Source organism: Lepisma saccharinum, chromosome 27 (assembly GCF_977018435.1).
Source record: "Lepisma saccharinum chromosome 27, izLepSacc3.1, whole genome shotgun sequence".
NCBI classification, from domain to species: domain Eukaryota; kingdom Metazoa; phylum Arthropoda; class Insecta; order Zygentoma; family Lepismatidae; genus Lepisma; species Lepisma saccharinum.
This window is the reverse complement of record NC_139255.1, coordinates 21,641,001-21,661,011: the sequence shown is the minus strand read 5'-3', so window position 1 is coordinate 21,661,011 and position 20,011 is coordinate 21,641,001. Positions and strand designations below refer to the sequence as shown.

The following is a 20,011-nucleotide window of genomic DNA, read 5'->3' as shown; positions in this document are numbered from 1 at the left end:
ATTCAAAGAATACAGCTCCTGGATTGGACAAGATCCGCTATGATATGCTTTGTCATTTGCCAGTTAGAGCTAAAATTTTCCTTATCACGGTGTTCAACAGGCTTTGAGTGGAGGACTCTTTCCCCTCCTCCTGGAAAGAGTCTATTATTGTTCCCATCCTAGAACCAGGTAAAGATTGCACCACATCCTTGAGTTACAGGCCTATTGCCTTAACTAGGTGTGTGTGCAAGTTGATGGAGCACATGGTCAACAAGCATCACACCTGGTTTTTGGAGGAAAACGTTTTGGTAAGCAATTTTCAATGTGGTTTTCGCTCCAACTGTTCCATGGTGAACCATCTGGTTCAGCTGGAAACTGACATTCAGAGTGCTTTGTTGAAGAAGGAACATTTAGTAGCAGTTTTCTTCGACCTCTAGGCCTATGACACAACGTGGCGCTCTGGTATAATCAAGAAGCTCCTGTGTCCCACAGGACAGCATACTTAGTGTGACTCTGTTTGCCATATGGGTGACCTTCCACATAGTACACCCAATTGTGAACCTCACTTCCACATAATACACCCTGGACTGCATTTTGCAGACTAACAAGGCTCTGGCAACTGCCCCTATGGTCAGTATAATTCTGTGTGTTGGCCTGTATTTTGGCGTTGCCCCTTTACAGCCTCAGCTTTTAACCTAACTCAGAAAATTTTAACATTTTAGTTATAATGCATTACCATTATGCCACTTGAGCTATGGTAAGGGGCTGGACCCCGTATAGTGTGGCAGGTGCAAAATAGCCTTAGTGCTGACGCACCCAAAATTTTAAATTCCAATTTAAATTCAAATCTGTTTGCCAAAGCATTGAACAGTGTTATGGCAAATGTAGACGACCTCATGATCTTTTGTCGCTCACGGAATCTTGCGTCAGCTTCTCGTCAACTCAAACTGACGATAAACTGTTTCGTTGAGTTGTCCTCCCAAACTGGTTTCAGCTTTTCCTCTGAGAAATCTGTGTGCGTCCATTTCTGTCGTCAACGTACATGCCATTTTCACCCTGACCTGTACATGGGGAAAGTGCCCCTACGTTTCGTGAATGAGGTCCGATTTTTCGGCCTCCTTTTTGACAAGAAATTAACGTGGCAACCTCACCTTCGTCAGTTAAAGTTATATTGTCTGAGTGTTCTCAACCTTCTATACGTTTTGTCTCATACTTCTTGGGATGCTGATAGGACCATACTGCTATGCCTGTACCATTCACTTATCAGATCGAAGCTGGATTATGGGTGCTTTGTGTATTTGTCCACCCGCTCTCAGGGCTACGCATCCTAGACCCTGTCCACCATGCTGGTATTCTTGTGTGTTCTGGTGCTTTCCTTACCAGTTCAGTCGCCAGTTTGTGTGTAGAGGCATCTGAGCCGTCACTGTCTCTGCGAAGACAGCGATAGTGAGCTATTTCATCCATATTACACTGTCTCAGACAATAGTAGGCTGGCAAGGTACTGACTCCATAATAGTGTTACTACACCATTTGGTGTTTGTGCAGACGAGATCCTGTCGTGTTGACAGTGATCTTCCTGGCATCTCTCCATTCATTCCTCTCCTGACCTGGAAGTTTCCTGCACATTCCATCGATTATTCTCTGACTGCCCTTCAAATGGCACAAACACCAGCAGTAGGTTTTAGAGCTTAGCACGTAGCACCCCAATTTTAATGTATTTTATATGTATGCTTCCAAGACATTCGAATCAGTGGGTTGCGCCTTCATCCTGGATTCTCAAAATTCCAGTTACTCTCTACATCCTGCCTGTTCCATCTATATGGCAGAGTTGTATGCCATTCTAAAGGCACTGGACTTTGCAGACGTCAATGGTCTTATGAAAGTCCTTGTGTGCAGTGATTCGACCAGCATGTTACAGACTCTGTATTCACCATATTCCTGGTATCCGGTAGACCGATGGAGTTTTAGATGGCTTGTGTCTTCATCTGCCAGTGCCGATGTACGCTTCTGTTGGGTCCCTAGCCACGTGGGCAGGCATTCAGTGGAACGAAGCAGCTGAAGCTGCCGCATAGTCTGCTGATGCAGATGGCAATGTTCTCGTCCACCTTTTTCCAACTAGCAACCTGCAGAATTTGCTTTGTTGTTCCCTTGTCACTTGGCAGGCCAAGTGGGATTCCTTGTCCTGTCCCTCTCGCCGAGAAGAAGTTCTTCTGACCAGAATGCATATTGGACATAGCCATCCAACCCATGGTCATTTGCTGCAGGGGCAGGACCCTTTTTTGTGTTGTGTTTGTAAATTTTTTTGTAAGTATTTGGCATGTTCTCGTTGAATGTGCCGATCTTGCTTATCTCTGGCAGACTTTTAACCTTTCCAGCTGTTTGTCATCCCTGTTGGGTGATGACAATAGTACAGTAGCATGCAAATTAAGCCGAACAAGATGCATACTTTTCCAGGTATACAATAATCTTAAAATACGTTGCAGTTTTAAGCTTTAGTTTCACTTTTTTTTTTTTTAAAATAACTGCACCTTCTCTCTCGATAATGCCCTGTGCTATGAACAAGGATCCATTTTTACTCAATAGTTCATTGTTGAAGACCCGAAGTGGATTCTATTGTTGAAGTATTTTGTTATCTTCGACAGACGAAGAGCCAGTTGTGGTGCAATTTATGTGCCAAGCGGAAGGTAAGTTTTTTGTGTGAGTGGTTCTCATTTGATTTGCTATCCAAATGGATACAATGCCATGCAAACTGTCAAAAATTGTTACGTTATCACAGCATACTTCAATGACACAGATACAAATTACTACAGAATGTGGTGTTGAATGGGGTACGGTTAATTCAATTTTGAAAAAATTCTGAGAGACTGTATCCATCGAGCCTCAAAGAAAGGGAAAATGTGGTCACAAAGGGAAGACTTTGTTGCAGGATGACCGAATTCTTATTAGAAAAAGCAAACAGAACTCCAGACTGACTGCTGTTGATTTAACACGTGATTTATTGTCTAGTAGAGTGAACGTCCATGTTACAACAGTGCGTCGCAGACTGCTTAAATCTGGAGGAAAAGCTTGTAGGCCATTGAAGAACAGTTTCTTCCAAATTGAATGTGTAAAAAGCATGTAAAGTGGGCAAAATGTCATTGGGACTGGACCATGAGTGACTGGAAGAAAGTGCTTTTTTTTTTGACGAATGCCATTTTGAAGTGCATGGTCACAAGGTTTCTTTCGTTCATAAAGGATAATGTCAAAAACTTTCACCAGAACACATGCATCAAACTCCAAAACACCCCCGAAAATAATGTTCTGGGGTTGTTTCACATCTGAAGTGCGTGATAAATATGTTGACATACTGCGACGAAAAGTCATACCTCATCTCAAGAAATCTTTTCCTGCTGGTGATGGTGTTTTCCAACAGGACCTAGCAAAATGTCATACACCTCGAAAAATCAATGAGTTCTTTGATAATAACAATGTACAAGTACTCTCCTGGCCAGGAAATTCACCTGATTTAAATACAATTGAAAATTTATGGTCTATCTGAAAAAGAAGGATGTCAAAAGTGGATTGTTCAACCAAGGAGAAAAATGCTTTCTGCCCTTGTTAACGTGTGGTACCTGATGAAGAAATTAAAAACATTTGTGCAAATTTAGTGTCATCCATGACTAAATGTGTCAATGATGTGATTAGAAACAAGGGAGGTCACATAAAGTACTAAGGGTATTTCTAAATACATGTATATTGCAGCAATTTTATTAAATGACAAAATGTTTACCTTGTTCGGATAAATTTGCATGCTACTGTATGTTATCAAATGTTTTTTGTTTTTTGCAGAGAGCTGGACTCTTCCACCATCTGTAAGGAGGCTTTTAGTTCTTTTCTGACTTTTTAATGTGTCGTGTTTGTCTTGTGCAGGTCTGTTTACAACCTTGCACTTTTAATTTTCCCAAGGGACTTTTTACACCCCTTGTTCTGCACTCAAGCCAGAATTTTAGGTAAGGGGATATTTCCCCAAATATATTGAAGGGTGTAGAATTGCCAGAAGTGCCGATGCACCCAAAAATTTTAAATCATTCATTCATTCATTTGTGTGGGATATGCCTAGGTATTTTCACTGTGATATCATCTACTTCATATTTTGTTGCATATATCCCTTTTTTGTTGCCACTGACATTCAGGGGGGAATGGTGGGTGTGGAAACCCCTTAATTTTACTTGACACCCTTTTTCAAAACCTATTATAAACTGAAAACACTTCTAACTATTATAGAATCACATTACATTGCAACTTGTGTTGAAGTGAGACTGCTGTTAGTGTATACAAGAGGCAAGCCATTGAATGTGAAGCCAACTTAGTTTTCTCTACTGGTGTCTCAAATATCCACTGTTGTCTTTCTTTCTTTTGCATTGTTGTTAAGAATTGTTTCTTCTTTTGTTTATTCAACTGCCCTGTTTGTGGATTTCGATAATTACCTACAGCTTAGTGTGAGTTGAATTTGATTCAATTTTAGTTATTTATTGTTGCTTTTCTGCCACAATATGATGTAGGGACACTACCCAAAAACACCCAGGAATCAAACCCGCAACCCCTGGAGATGTTGCATGCTCTGCTAACCATTCTGGCTTTTTAGTGTGTGTTGTTCTTTTCTTGAGAATTGCTGATAAATGCAAGGAGATATCTATCTATCTTTCTTCTTCTCTTTTCTCTATGCATTTCACTACATGGTTCAATTATAAATAAACAATAACCCATGGTGCAACAGCCTGTGAGGGCCAGAGTCTTATCTACCAACAGCTGGCCTCCCTCCCAACTGTTCAGGTCGGAGATCATCCAACCATTTACCTGGTGACATGTGGTCAGCAGGTTTTCGTGACCGTGTTCTGCTACCCATTCGTAGCTCCCCAATTTCCTCATGATGGTAGGTGGCATCCTATTCCCCCAGGATACTCGAACCTGCATGCGGCCCTTAGCTGGAGCCCAATGCATGATGCTTTAGACTGCACGGCCATGGTGGGGAACACATGGTTGTAATTTATGGTATCAGGTTAATGTGGTTGAAATGTTGGATATTCCTAAATTCCACTAGATGGTGCCAGTGTATTGAAAGTGATGCATATGTATCCCTGCACATTAGCAAGGAAACAGTAGAGTGCTGCGTAACCATATTTCCACAGTTTTTCTGACACTTGCAAGAACTTGGAGAAGGCAAGAAGCTGGGTAAGTGGGTCCCACTTGAACAACACAAAACATGTTGCTTGGAAATGTACCTTTCTCTGCTCTCCCAGAACCGAAACCTTCCGTTTTTGACACAGTAGTGACATGTGACGTAAAATCGATATACAATAGTTAAATGCTGATGAGGTCCCAAAACACATGCCAAAACCGATCCTTTATCCGAGGAAGATAATTAATGCATAAATAAATTGTGAGTTAAGCAGTCTAGATTGGCCAACAGAAATGAAGTTTAGTACTTCAGGACAACATGAGGGCCCATGTGGCAAGAAAAAGAGTGCAAAAACTACACAGAGCTTGCATTATGAGACTGTTACTATGAAACTCTCCCACTTCCACCACATCAGATGTTTCACAAACCAACTATCACTTATTTAACCGGAAAAAGTTCCCCAATAAAGCAGCTGTCAAATATACCTTTGAAAAGTTTCTTCTGTCCAGACCATCAAATTTCTACAAAATTGGCTTTAATGGACTACTATCATTGAACAAATTGTTTGGCATTGAATTGTTCCTATGTTGATTAATAAAAGTTCCTTTCCGGCAAGTTACTGTTGTTTGAAGTTTCAGTACCAAATAAGACTTTTCACATGCAATGACCTGATATTATATTCACACTGTATTGTGGTGAATACTATCATATTATTTGTTACGCTTCAATTTTGCATATACTACTGCTACCCAATAGCAAAATTCTCTAAATACAATATTGAAGTGCACGATGGTTTGGAAGCTGCTACATTAGTATTATTATTTCGCCCAGCCCAATATACTACCCTGAACTACGTGGATCGATTTTTTGGCTTGCTTCAGAAGACAAAGAACTCAAATCGTCGAGTGCATCAATCCAGGTTAACGCAATCTTATTGAGAAGTGGGGGAATCGTCTAGTTCCCCCTCCCAAGAAAATTACGTAGGCCCAAAACAACCCAGATAAATTATCACTTTCGCCCTAGATTATTCTACGTCAACGGCTATTTTGCAAAACAATAATAATTTACTCTACTCTTTGATTGATTCAAAATTGTACTCAATTTTAACAAGGTTTTATTCAAGAACAGTTTAGCTTTGTAAACAAAAAATAAGAACACCGACTTGATCAGTACAATAGGTGCAATATCTTAATTTCCAGGAATATAACAATTCAATGAAAATATAGGGAGTCAATAATGTTCACAATTTAAAGTTAAGCGGACCTCAAATACTATTTTTTTTTATTCACTTATCCCTTACTTTGTCATTTACTTATTTTAGTTCCCATTCAAACAACCTACAATAAACAGCAATGAAGTCTTCCCAAATTTAATTTCTATATACACGCATTCAATCCCCTTCCCAATTCTTCATTCAAATATTAAAACCCCATAAATATAAATAGATATACCCGTTTGAAACACGTCCCAACAATCGTGCATACACTATTTGAGGTGGTGCCGAAACAAGTCACTGATAGAATAATTTTTATAAAAAAAAAAGTACACGTAATAATCCAGCCGTTTGCGGAGTGGAGAGACAAAAAAAAAATTAACACTACTTAATTTCTTTTTGTAATAAGGAATTCAATACAAGTTGCTCATCAATTTAGAACTATTAATCTCCGTTACTAAAAAGTCATGTACCCGAGTTACAAAAAATGAATTAGACAAAAGCCCCATACTGACCTCCTTCCTTCCCCGTTACGCAACATGGCAGAATCCAGATGGCTTGGAAGATATGGCAACTCAAACGTATAACGTCAGTTAAAATGCCATGCCAAATACGCAACGAAGGGGAGGTAAAAGGTCGGGCACCTGTTGCGCGCACTACTTGATATACCTGTAGTCTCTCCGCTCCGGCTGACGTCTAATGCTGGACTCTCCTTGGTATCGAGTGTATCGGAACTGTACTGTATCTGTTTCTCTTTTCACCCAGTTCCCAACGCTCGGTCGACAAGTATATTTTACGCATGCGCGAGTGACGTGCTGAGGGAGCGAGCGCCCTCTATCCAGAAGCTGCGCAACTTGATACATTACGTAACCATCAGTGACTTATTTAGCGCGAGACATTTCACTCTCGTATGTCAAGAGAAAAGTGAAGCTGTGACGGGATGATATTTATATAATGTATATCAACCGTCACAACATGACCACATTCTTACGAGATAAGATACAGTATATATGTCATTAGCCTGTCTCAAACAAGCTTTGTTCATTTCAAATTACAAAAAATGTGGCTCTTGTTGTTAAAGCAAGCAAAAATGAAGCAAGTCGCTAGTATTCTTCACTTTAATTGGCTTATTTTCATAGAAACCTGCCAAAAGTTGATTGGTATTTGATATAGTGACTAATGCATGCATCCATGTTTTGTGTTTTCTTTATTCTCAACATTGTATCCCCCTAAATTTCTTTCCACACCCACTTAACACCCCTAGATGATTATTCCTGGTACTGCCACTGCTGACATTCATTAATCTCTGTTAGTTTTAATGTAAAAATCTTTACATTTACTAACAAATGTAATTACTATCTAAACACTCACATTATTGATAATATTATAATTTCATCTATAAGTATTATGATGAGCAAATATGTTCTTGAATATTCCTGTGTGTAATATTTTGCAGGATGATTCATGTAATAAATTAAATTTGATATTTACATGTTACAAATGGCATTAAATGTATGGTATATTGCCAAGGAATCATACATGAGCATAGCTTGAATATAACTTGTGTGCATGAATTGAAAATTTATTTTACTATGTCTGCTATGTTGCTTTGAAGATTTTCATCTGAAAAATGTTAACACTGAACAGATGTATTCAAATGGAAACTTTAAATTTAAAAATAGGAATAGAAAATTCTATATTTCCATTTTCATTAGCAAAGAGAGTTTGTGTTGTGTATGAGTGTGTGTGTGTGTGTTTGTGTGCATCATGAATAATGGCACATTTATTACTTGTGCAAACATAACTTGTCTTGTGATTCATTATTCTATATTGGCTCTTAATTTTTACTACCTAACCTCATTTTCTTGATATCACACTTTCATTGCAACGTAATCTCAGTAAGTTTGAGAGTAAAAGTTTGTTGTCTTTGTTTTATTGATATACTCACTATTTTTACTGTTTATATTCTTATGTCTGATGATTTCAGTGAAAATATATCATCCGGCTGCACAGAATTGGAATGTTACAAGGAAGTCAATTTTACCACTTCACAAAGAAAATGTATTAAAGAACTCCCAAATTCCAGCTCTCCCTTAAAAGCAGAAGATACAAACTATGAGAAAACATCAGTGCTTAAATATGGTACATGTGAAGTGGAGGATATCTGTGAGAATGAATTGGATAATGTTAGTTATGTGCCATTATCAGATACAAAACCTGTTGAAATTAAAAATGTAAGTATTGCAGAGCAGTCAGTTGTCTGCAAATCAGAAATCAAGGAAGAGGAAAATACATTTGACATGAGTGAAGAAAACAAAATTTCATTTGTGAAAAGAGAATATGTAAAAAAGGAGGAAATTGTGAAATATAATGATGAAGAAATCCCAACTATTGAAAGAGAAGAAAGATACATAATAAATCGGAGAGATGTGGATATGAATTACCCAGTAAAGGATGAAGATACTAAATCCAGGTAATAACAATATCCAAGAATATCTACATTATATTTACTTAAGTAGTGTCAATAAACCTTTTACAATGTTAGTAAAAGAGGATCAGGAAAACCTCATTAATATGAAGTTCAAGGGACCAAAAAAAATGTCTACTTCGAGTTATCCAAACATTTCAAGATGATACCTGCTTTTCAGGTATAAATAAAATAGAGTATAAATTACCCCCACAACGGATGTTTTATACTTGGTAGTAGCTTAGATAATAAGCTTTATATGTACTATATAATAATATTGTAAGTTTTAAAGAAAGTGTAAAAATGTTACACAAAATGAGGACACGGAGCTTATGCAGACACAAAGATTGCAAGGAGACCGTAACACCATTTATCTTGAATAGCTATACAACCTGTTATGCACAGGATGCATGTTGTGGTAAGGAAAATAGAACATGAAATCGTTTTCACCAAAAAGTCTTTTAAAAAACTGTATTTTCTTTCAATTGTATGGATTACTCAAGCCAAGTCCCCAAGCACTACCTTTAGGGGTTATGTAACTCAGACATCTGGGCTTACAGCTGAAAGAGAATGCATTATTATCTAGGTAGAGTCTTAATACTAAATAGGAGAACCTGTAAGATTTAGACATACTTAAGCGCATAAGTAGTGATTAACAATAACAAGGTTTATTATAGAGAAGTGTTAATGGTGATATATGTAGAATATCCCAACCTATGTGTTAAGGAAATGAAAGAAGGGTAGATTAGCGATACTTAGTAATTTTGAAGTGAAGATCCTTGTCCATCTTCTGAGTGCCTGAAGACAGCCTGGACTTGGCTGGGTGGATAGCCATCTTGGGTCGGAGACTGGACAGAGCCTCCGGCCGTACCTCAGATCTGTTGGTTGACTACCACACCTCTAGTCTTGTGACTAGGGCTTATATACTTTGGGTGTGGCCGAAACAACCTTAGGCAGGGTTATTTCTGTTGCCTCGTGTCATCGTTAGGAAGTGTAGAAGGTCAGAGAGGCATGGACAGAGGACTGACTGTCCTTGCATTGTGTTATCGGTCGTTCGCATGTGGTGTCCTCTAATGTGGGGCTTTCTGCACATGGAGTAGCTGATCGTATCTGGTTCTTAGTAACCTTCACGGTAACCACAACTTTCCTGTTGTTGCTGACCTTACTTCACTGAAGGGTAGCAAGTACATGTGGACTGAAGACAGGCGAAGATAAGATCCACAGCACCTTCAGTGAATCTGTTGTGAACCACACCCATTTCCAAGTTTAGAAGTCATGAACGTACAGAAACTTGCACGTTACACAATTGTACACAGTCGTTGCTCTTCCACGAAATTCTTACATTCTAGTTCATAAGAAACCCGTTTGCACACAGACCTACGGAAAGGAAAACAATTTCTCATTTATTTGAAGAAGCAAAACTCAGAAGAACCTTGACAGCGGTCACACTGGTGCGAGCAAGAGACTGGAGATAATTGGATAGAATGAATATTGGATTGTGTGTGGGTTCACTACAACATTGTCCGTTACAGGATTAACTGGTAAGATAAGATTCTCTTGGGAGACAACACAACCTTTCTCGGCACCAGAAAAAAAAATGGGCTTTAAATTTTGTTCTGGTTTGTCTGTCTAAAACACATCGTAAAAAAAAGTGATGTTTTCTTTGCTTCAGTCAACTTCATATCCCCCCTTTCCCCCTTTCCAGGGAGCAGTCCAAACTCTTCAACTTGCAATGTAATCCACCCTGAAAATGGAAACACGAAACTTGCGATCTGTTTGCACCAAATGTGTATTCTATGACACATTAAACAGCGCTGCACTGGATAATCACTCTGGTTTGGATTCCACTTTAAACTGTATATTTAGTCACGATTAGTCCATCAGCATAAAATGAACTCAAAACAAGCTTTAGAAAACTTGTGTATTTTCAGATATCAAAATGGGGGACTGTTATTTACTCTCATGTTAAATGACAATTTATTGTTGGATTTAATAGCATTGTGGACGTCAAACACTTGCTCCAGAACATTTACTCTTGTATAACTACTTTTTTTTTTATCAGGCTTGGCATCCATTCCTGTATTGAGCATTGCATTTTTTTTTCAGTATGCAAATGGTTCTGAAGAAAGCGGCGATTATACGAACTTTTTATGCATCATGAAGTTGTTTTAACTCTTGTTTTTATTTCTGGGGATCAAATTTTGTTATCGTCAAATCAAAATAGCTTTGCGAGATTCAAAACAATGATGCTTTTTCCTTCGTGCTGGATGAGTCATTGCCATTATCGACAAGCGAGATCTTTGATAGATGAAACACTGGCACCAGCTGGAGTGTAAAGACAATGAGACCAGCTTGAAGTTAGAGCAGCAGGTGGAAGAAGGGAAATCCTCTGCATTTTAAAGATAATACAATTGTCGAAGACCGAACTTTTATCAGCTGTGTGAAAAAGAAAGAAATGATTCTTGCTTTATGTTTTACCATGCAACAGACAATAAAAGGGGCAATATTTCCTATCCACACAGCTGCATTCAAACAAGAAAGAGGGACCTGAATTCTGAAATTATATGCACAGCAGTGGGCAGTGGCGGAGAATGAGCTGTTGTAGGAGAAGCAAGGGGGTCACTTTTTTCTTCTTATCCTAAGGTTTTTGTTCATTTTGAAGAACACATTCAGAACTGGTTCAGGGTGGCTACTCACCTGGAATTCCTTGAATTCTGCGAATTATATGTGAAATTTTGGCTCTGGGAATTATGCGTGAATTCTGCTTGAATTTCCTCCGTAGATGTGAAAAATTGCAACTTTTATTATTACAAATCCAATTGAGTTTATACATAGCCTATTTATAAATTCCCTGAGGCAAGTATTTCACAGTTCAGCTTCTGTGTTTGTGAAGAAAGGAAAAGAAAGCTGCTTGGAAAATAAAACTGAATTCTCTCAATCTGTTTACTTTGTTAGATCCCTTTGCAAAACAATCTATCTGACAGACGGAAGTTTATTGAGATATCTTGAATTTTAATTAGGTAAATTAGAGTTTGAAATTCTTGTATAACTAACGATTTTTCGTAGATTAGTATATCCCGTAACATTTGTGACTTGTGTCTGTTGATGTATTTCGAGTCCCAGTATGTGAAATGGCAAATGTAAACTCTACACCTTAAATTAAATGGAATTGAATCAGAATTTAGGGATACATTGGAATCACAAAGACCCTATATATTATTAATATACTGTATTTATGAGGGGGTGGGGGCAGGTGGTGGTGAGAGGCGGTAAGGCTGAAGCAGTAAGAGCATCTTCTTGTAGCCTTGAATTTTGGAAAGTTGCCTTGAAAACCAGTAATTATACTTGAATTTTATAATGGTCCTGGAGTGGCCACCCTGTGGTTGCTTTTTTTTAGATGCCAAAGGAAAGGAAGAGGGAACCACCCTTGCCCGGAATCAGCTCATGTGCGCACATGAGCAAGAAAATCGTGGCTGAAACAATTAGCATTGACCCCCCCCCCTCCCCTAATAGGAAAAGAGGAAGATGTCACTCAGCCAACAGAACACTCTTTTGGCAAATTTCATGACCGACACAGTTGGGAAACGTATGAAGCAGGAAACGGGAGTTACAACATACGTAAGATTGAGGTAAACTTTTGCAGAGACCTAGATGACAACCCATTTAGTGGGTTGACTATCTTTAGTTGGCATATGTGGCTTTGATTATCTGTAACAGTTTCGCTTTTTTATGAAGTTCTTCAGGTCACAAAGAACACGTTTTTAATGAATGTGGTTACCGGAAGTTGTCAACTGCCAGGCTAAGAGTTGCTCGCTCACGGGAAACTGCTGAATCTCAAGCTCAAAGGTAGACAGATAGACAAGACTAGCAGGTGCCACGCATCTTGTATTTTGGAACATTCCTGCGATCTTATTTCGCATTTCTCATCTGGTACTGGTGAATATTTCCAAGGTGGCGCATTCAGTGGTGAAAGAGCTTAACGTGCCATGCACATTGACAAAGAATGCAAGTCCAGCAGGCATTTTGGGCTGCTTCCCTCGAGTTGTCAGCAGCTCTTAGGACAAGGTAACATGTCAAGGTCAAGTTAAAATAGCGTCCAAGCTCTCTCCACATTCGATCTTCTCTTGTCGACTTACACACGTGTCTACTTCGAATTAATCGAAACCAGTTTTGCGGAAGGGTCTTGTAAACAACTTTCTATTAAAATTTATCTGTATTTCGATTTATCCATAGTGAAATACATTATAAATCCTATCTTTTTGTTTGAGAAATGGGATTAGAGTGTACTTCGTATTAACCAATACCATATTAATGAGTTTTTTTGTATTCGAGAATTCTCTGATACATTTAAGTCATAATGGCAGAAATAAATGTTGAAGAACAACTTTAGGTTGTTTTCATTGTAATTCAACATGGGCTCTATTGTTTGCTCATGAGGTATCTAGTTGACATTGAAGTACCCTTAAATGTTTTTCATGGCCTGTCTTATGCTTCACTTCAGTTCTTCACTGTTAGAGTGCTGTCACCCTGGGATGCCACAGCTGCACCGGTGACATTTCTCCTGACATATGTTGTGTCTGCCAATGGTTCATGATAGAAATAATTCATCATATCCATGATATGGACACTTTTCTCTCTCTATCACTGTTTGCCTCTTCGATTAATCATGTTGATGAGGATGAATGAATGATGACAGATGCCTTAATCATGGTTCGAACATATAATTCCTGACTTTGTAGTACATTACGCTCAGCAAGAGGACATTTAACTACCAGAACTCACCTGGGAGAAGAATGGAAATTAAGGCGATCTCCTACCCCGGCGAAAAGTTTGAGCATTTTCGATGCAAGCTTATGGGGGAAACTTTGGTCACGATTATCTCAAGAACCAGTTGACAGAAAATTTTCAAATTTTAACTGAACATTGAGAAAGGATGTTTCTAGAAAACCACTGACTAATATTTTCATTTTCTGCATCAACGTCCCAAAAATCAATGATTTTTTATCACATTTTTCCCCCAATTTTCTCCAACTCTGCTTCGGCCGGCACGGTCACTGCAAGTGCTCCCGGTTGCAGTGGCCTAATGACCTTGTAGAAAGAATAAAGAATATGGCGGGTAGTTTCGACCCAACATACAACAGATTTAGAAGACGAACAGAAAGCAACATGTCTTTTGAACTTCTAGCTGGGTACCTTTTAAATTTTAGACTTGAAATGGTGGAATGAAATTGGTAAAATGTGTTCTGATCCCACAAAAATATGAAGCTGGAATGTGGTGCAAGAGTATGAGTCAACTTATCACAAGGGTAAATTTTGTTTCTGAAGCAGTGGTGTTTCCGTAACAGGGCTGGTTGTTGATGTTAAATACATTATTGCCGATTCTTCCATTCTGAATGTAGATACGGACCATTCTTTATATGTAAAGAACATGTTGAGTTTGTTTGTTAATTCATTTTATGCACAGAAAGGCTAGCCAGCATACCGTTTAAAATGGGATCTGAACCACAATGTGTCTCCACCACGATTGACCTCGGGGCTCCTTGATTACAAGGCGACAACATCACCACTATGTCATTGGGAAGGTCTGCGTATAAATACATGATTACGCACATATATACTAGGGATTGTCAACAATGTAAAGTTCGGAGTAACCAAGACCGGTTACCTGGATCTGTATTCTAAATCAGAGTATCCGTTGATTGACTGATTAACTTGGTTATTATTTGTCCCTTTCTGCTACGTTTGGATAATTGCGGCAATGATAAAGAATGGGGATTAGATGAAATTGTTGAATGGCCACTCACAAGGAACTCCTATGCTCTGGTCTGGTTTTGAACCAATGGCTCGCAGTGTTTTAGCACACTATGCTAACCACTTCACATGCAGGTTGGCCCACGTTTCCAGATTTCGGGTTGTGGATGTATGCAATTTATACCAATTAACTATTATACCTATCATTTCGACAGCTATTATCACTATATGCATATGTTTATTATTTTTCTATATTTTAAATTTTCTACTGTGAAACTGATTTTCAGAAAGTGTTGTGTAAAATATCAATTGCAATATGTATTTTACAAGGGTTTGTTGTAACATCAGCCCGTGAGGCCGAAACATGCCCTCTCTTTAAAGGCGATACTATTCTATTCTATTCACATATACTAATGCAATGAAACATTTCAGGCACAAAATACAAGTGTTTATGCCAATATAATATTTCAGTTCCATTTCAAACACTATAAAAAGGTAAAATTCCCGTGCATGTAGCACCATCATGCCATGAAGGCACAGTTAGAGAACATGAGGGTAGGGCTCTACACATTCTTGATTTCGACTCTTTTGGAGGTGATATGATCAGTACCACACTCCAGCCATCTTTAGCCCCTAGGTGCCCATTGATTTGAGGCTAGGAGAACCCATTTATGCGGGGACAAGGCCAGGAAAATTCCAACCTTAGATCACCCACCACGGGAATTAAACCCAGGTCTCCTGCGTGCCAATCAGACACCCTGCTGACTTTTTTTTCTCCAAAGGGAATCTTTTAAGCAGCAGATTTCCCCACACGGACCTCATCTCAATTAATGTCAAATCTCGACTTGTTCATTGAGGACAGACAAATATCCATGTCTGAACTGGGATTCGAACCCGAGTTCCCTGGCATCTTAATGTGCTGCACTCACCACTTGCCATGGGGTTCAACAAACTAGACCACGGCGGCTCTTGCGAACACTATAAAACATTAGAAATAAAGTATCAATGCCATCTGTTTTCCGCAGATATTATTCTTTATTTCTGACATTTTCCCTCCTGCCACTAGGCCCGTTTCCAACCGTGTAGGAAGAAACTGGAAGTGGGTTGGGTCTGCAGCTGTGATCAAATTCCAGTGGTCAGAAGTAGTGCGCTACTTGTAGCAATGCTACATTTTGAAAATTGAAGTTGTAGCTGTAGCTAAGCTACAAAGTTCCTGTAGTTGTAGCGAAAATTTCGCTACAGCTACATTTTCTCTCAGCATTTTGAGGTGAATTTTGAATGTGGCAACAGCATCAGAAAAAATCGACAATAACCTTTAATTTTGCAGGAGGTTCATAAAGACAAAGTCTATTACATGGAAATACAGATTATCTAGATTGTAGATTATAGATATCTGCATCTTATTTAATTAGTATCTGAATAATTCAGATATCCAGATAACTAACTGACATATATGAATATATTCCAGCTAACAGCTTTTTTTTTTGAGCTGTATCACTATTTTGGGGAGAAACATGCCTCCTTCGCTGCACCGCTGGAAAAAGAGCCTCGTTTCCATCACCCCCGGAACAAATCCTGTGGATATCCATGGTGTAAGAGACACCAAAATGTCATTAATTGCTGTGTAAGACACGACTTGCAGTGCAAAAACGAGCAATGGATTTTCCACTGCACTGACAAAGGAATAGTGCCAGCAATAAATGGTTCAGTACGTTAACAGCATTGATCATTGTCAGTATATAGGATCTCACCAGCAAGAAATTATTGTTACAAAAATGATAGAGTTTCTGGAATTACAATTATTTTCACGATAATATTTGTTCACAAATTTTAAAATTACAATATGTTTAGAACACTCGGGTTTACACTACAGTTTCCTCAATATATTGTATCATATTGTAAAAAGTACGTACGAGTTATTGACTTTCCTGCAGTTTTCTTTAGTTAATATATACATAGTTTTCAAATTTATGTATTTTTCCTACTTTTGTGTCACTTTTCTGTAACCATTGCTAATCATGACATCATCATCATTATCCTTCGCCATTTCCTGCCTCTGACTGGGTCGACATAGAAGTCCAGCCTCTCCATTATTTCCTGGTCTTCCACCACTTCTCTCTTTCCAAGGTGTTCCAATCTTGTCCTTTTCTCCTAACACTCTCCACTATCTGCTATTTCCACAGACATCTTGGTCTCCCCCTTGTCCTTATTCCCACTCCTTGTGCATTATAATCTCTTACTGGTAGTCTTATTTATTTATTTATTTATTTTCAATAATGAACTCAACAGGCTGGCGCCCAGTTAGAGAGTTCAGAGATACAGGTTTTTATACATGCTTTAGTGACTGTTATTTGATATTGTTTTCATTACACAGTTTTTAAATTGTATATATGGCATAGAGAACAAATCAATATTTTTGTTACGCTTTTCCAAGGCATTGTAGAGAATACTCATTCTCCAGATAGGGGATTTCTTGACAATGTTTGTTCGCGCTCTATTCACAAAAAAGGTTTGATGATTGGGTCGCGTCTTATTGTTAGGAACGCGTAATTTAAATTGTGAGATCCAAAGAGGAGAGCGAAGTTTTCCATTATATATTTTCCAGAGCAGCAGCAGGTCGCGCACTGTCCTTCGATCGTCAAGCCTGTGCATTCGGAGCTCCTCTATTAGATTACTGTACGAATCAAATTTGGGATAAGTACCTTCAAGTTTATACTTCATATAACGTAACATCTTTGATTGTACTCGCTCTATTTTTGTAGTCTGTACTATACTGTCAGTGTTCCATACAACAGACCCGAATTCAAGTTTTGAACGCACTAATGAGTAATATAATACCTTAAGTGTTTGGGTGTCTCGAAAGTCTCTGCCCATTCTAATAATGAACCCGATAAGTTTGTAAGCGTTGCCTATTACTTTGTTAATATGGTGAGTGAAAGTTAGCTTAGAGTCAAAATATATTCCTAGGTCCTTTGCTGTTTCAGATTTTTTTAGATTGGTATTATTAAGTTTATATTGAAAATTTAAGATCCTTTTTTGTTTAGAGTAAGTAACAGAATAGCATTTTGCTGCATTAAGAGAAAGACCGTTGCACAAGCACCACGCACTCAACCTATTTATGTCTTGTTGTAGACAGACACAGTCTTCAATATTTTTTATTCTTTGAAAGAATTTCAGGTCGTCTGCAAATAACAGTTTTCTAGAATTAATCAAATGCTCTGGTAAATCGTTGATTAATAGAAGAAAGAGAAGAGGTCCTATGTTCGACCCTTGAGGTACTCCGGAACGTACTAGAAATTTGCTGGATGTGTGGCCTTTATACGAAATATATTGTTTTCTATTCATTAAATATGATGCCATAAGTTTCCTGAGGGGAAGGGAAAAGTTGAAAGTGCCCAATTTACTTAGTAGTACATCATGATTTACAGTGTCAAAGGCTTTGGAAAAATCAGTGTATATTACATCCACCTGCCCCCCATCATCTAGCACCGTGCTTATATAATGCAGTTTCTCGCCAAGGTTTGTTTCTATTGAGCAGTTGGGCAGAAAGCCATGCTGGTATTCAGAAAAAGTTTCTCTGACATGGTTATATATGTGGCAATATAAGATTTGCTCAAATATTTTAGCAGGGGCAGATAAAAGAGCTATAGGACGATGATGGTTTTGTATGTTTCTGTTCTCCGAGGATTTCGGTACTGGACATACAGCAGTAACTTTCCACCGTTCTGGAAACTGCATAGAAGATAATATCGCATTGAAGATAATAAAGAGTGGAATTTTTAAAATGTCTACACATCCTTTGAAGATGTAGGGTGGGATTTTGTCTGGCCCTGCTGACTTCTTTGGCTTTAATTTTTTTACAGCTGCTTCAATTTCAGACATACTGATCATCTGAATGTTGAGTGAATCTAGCGTTTTGCACTCTGTGTGCCCCGCCATGATCTCGAGGTTATACTTTGCCGTATTGTTTGCATACACAGATTGAAAGTATTTCGCAAATTCATCAACGACGGTATTCAGGTTTAATATGGGTTCATTGTCTGAAGAAACTGGAAACTGTTTGTTTTGCCTGTTGCGATTTATGTATGACCAGAAAAGTGACGGGTCACTTTGAATATTGCTTTCGATGTCGAACAAGTAATTATTATGGGCGGCTGATATTTCTTTTTTGATTGCTTTTCTGAGTTCTTTAAATTTGTTGGCATGGTGAACTGGGTTGCCTACGTTTTGCTTCCATTTTTGGTGGTGGTGAGCCTTTGCTTTTATTTTTTTAATTATATTGGCGGTAAACCAGCATGGATATTTAGGAGGGGTTAGGCGTCTTAAGGGGATGCACGCGTCAAATGCTTCGTATATTATGTTGTAAAACATATCTGTCATTTCGTTTACGTTATCACAGAGTTTTAGTGTATCCCAGTTAACAACCGATAGTTTGTTGTATAGTTTGTTAAAGTCAGCTTTTTTTAAATTGTACGAGAGGTTGTTTGGTGGATGGTTACTCTGTGTCCTTTTTCTGTGCTTTATTTCGATTACGAGACAAGGATGATGCTTGTCCTCAGGCACGAGTGGCCGAGTTTCTCGTGTCAACTGCATGCCAAAAACGTTACTTAGCACAAGATCGAGAGTTTTGCCGTTACTATTTTGAATGTTATTTACGCTGCGTAATTGAAAAAAGCACATTTGATTGTATAATTCGCGACATACAGGAGTGGCGTTAACGAGGTTGTATTTGTTGCTTGTTATGCAAGGGATATTGAAATCCCCTATGAGGAGAATGTTATGTGCGGGTCTACAATGCCTTTCAAGAAAATTATAAAATAAGTTGTAGGACATGTCATTACAGCATGGAGTAAAGTAAACAATACAGATGTATAAGGTAGGCAGTCCATGAATTACAATTTTCACAAGCAATGAGTCGACGTTAGGGTCGTCGTTAAATTTGCCTACGAGCGTCGCTGCGTATTTGTTATGAATTGCCAGAAGAGCACCCCCGCCCAGATTTTTCCCAGAGTCAGTCGGGTTCCTGTCAGATCGGAACACGTTATAGCGATCATCAAAAAGTTCCGTGCTTAGATGGTTTTCATTAAGCCAAGTCTCTGTAATTGCTACGATGCTGTAATTGTTAGATAATATGTTCTGAGAGAACACTTGCATTTTGGTACGCAACCCGCGAACATTTTGGTACACTATGCTAAATATTTTAGTCTGAGAACTTACGTGTTTATGTTTGTGGGAGTTGCCCCCGGGCTGACATTCTTCCTCCGTTGCTGTCACTGCTACCACGTCACTTGGGGGAGGGGTGGGATTTGGGAGGGGGTGGGGATTTCCAAGCCCAAGATGAAAGTGACCACTTTCAGATATCTGGTCCAAACTGGCACATGCACTTGCTTGTTTACATTTCCCGAGTCCGCGTTCCTCCCTTCAAATTCTCTGTAGGTTGTTG

At 38.7% G+C, this 20,011-nt stretch overlaps 1 protein-coding gene across 3 annotated transcripts in view; it reads left to right on the top strand.

The window, feature by feature from the left end:
• The window catches only part of LOC145980466 (uncharacterized), a 97,846-nt gene that overhangs the window by 28,026 nt on the left and 49,809 nt on the right, over nucleotides 1–20,011 (top strand). For 2 of the 3 annotated variants that reach the window (XM_083113558.1, XM_083113557.1), the window contains exon 4: nucleotides 8,338–8,823. In XM_083113558.1, coding sequence (XP_082969684.1) covers nucleotides 8,338–8,823 — 486 coding nt within the window. Of the gene's footprint in view, nucleotides 1–8,337; nucleotides 8,824–10,923; nucleotides 11,806–20,011 lie in introns of those variants that run through there. The other variant, XM_083113559.1, reaches the window with a different exon arrangement.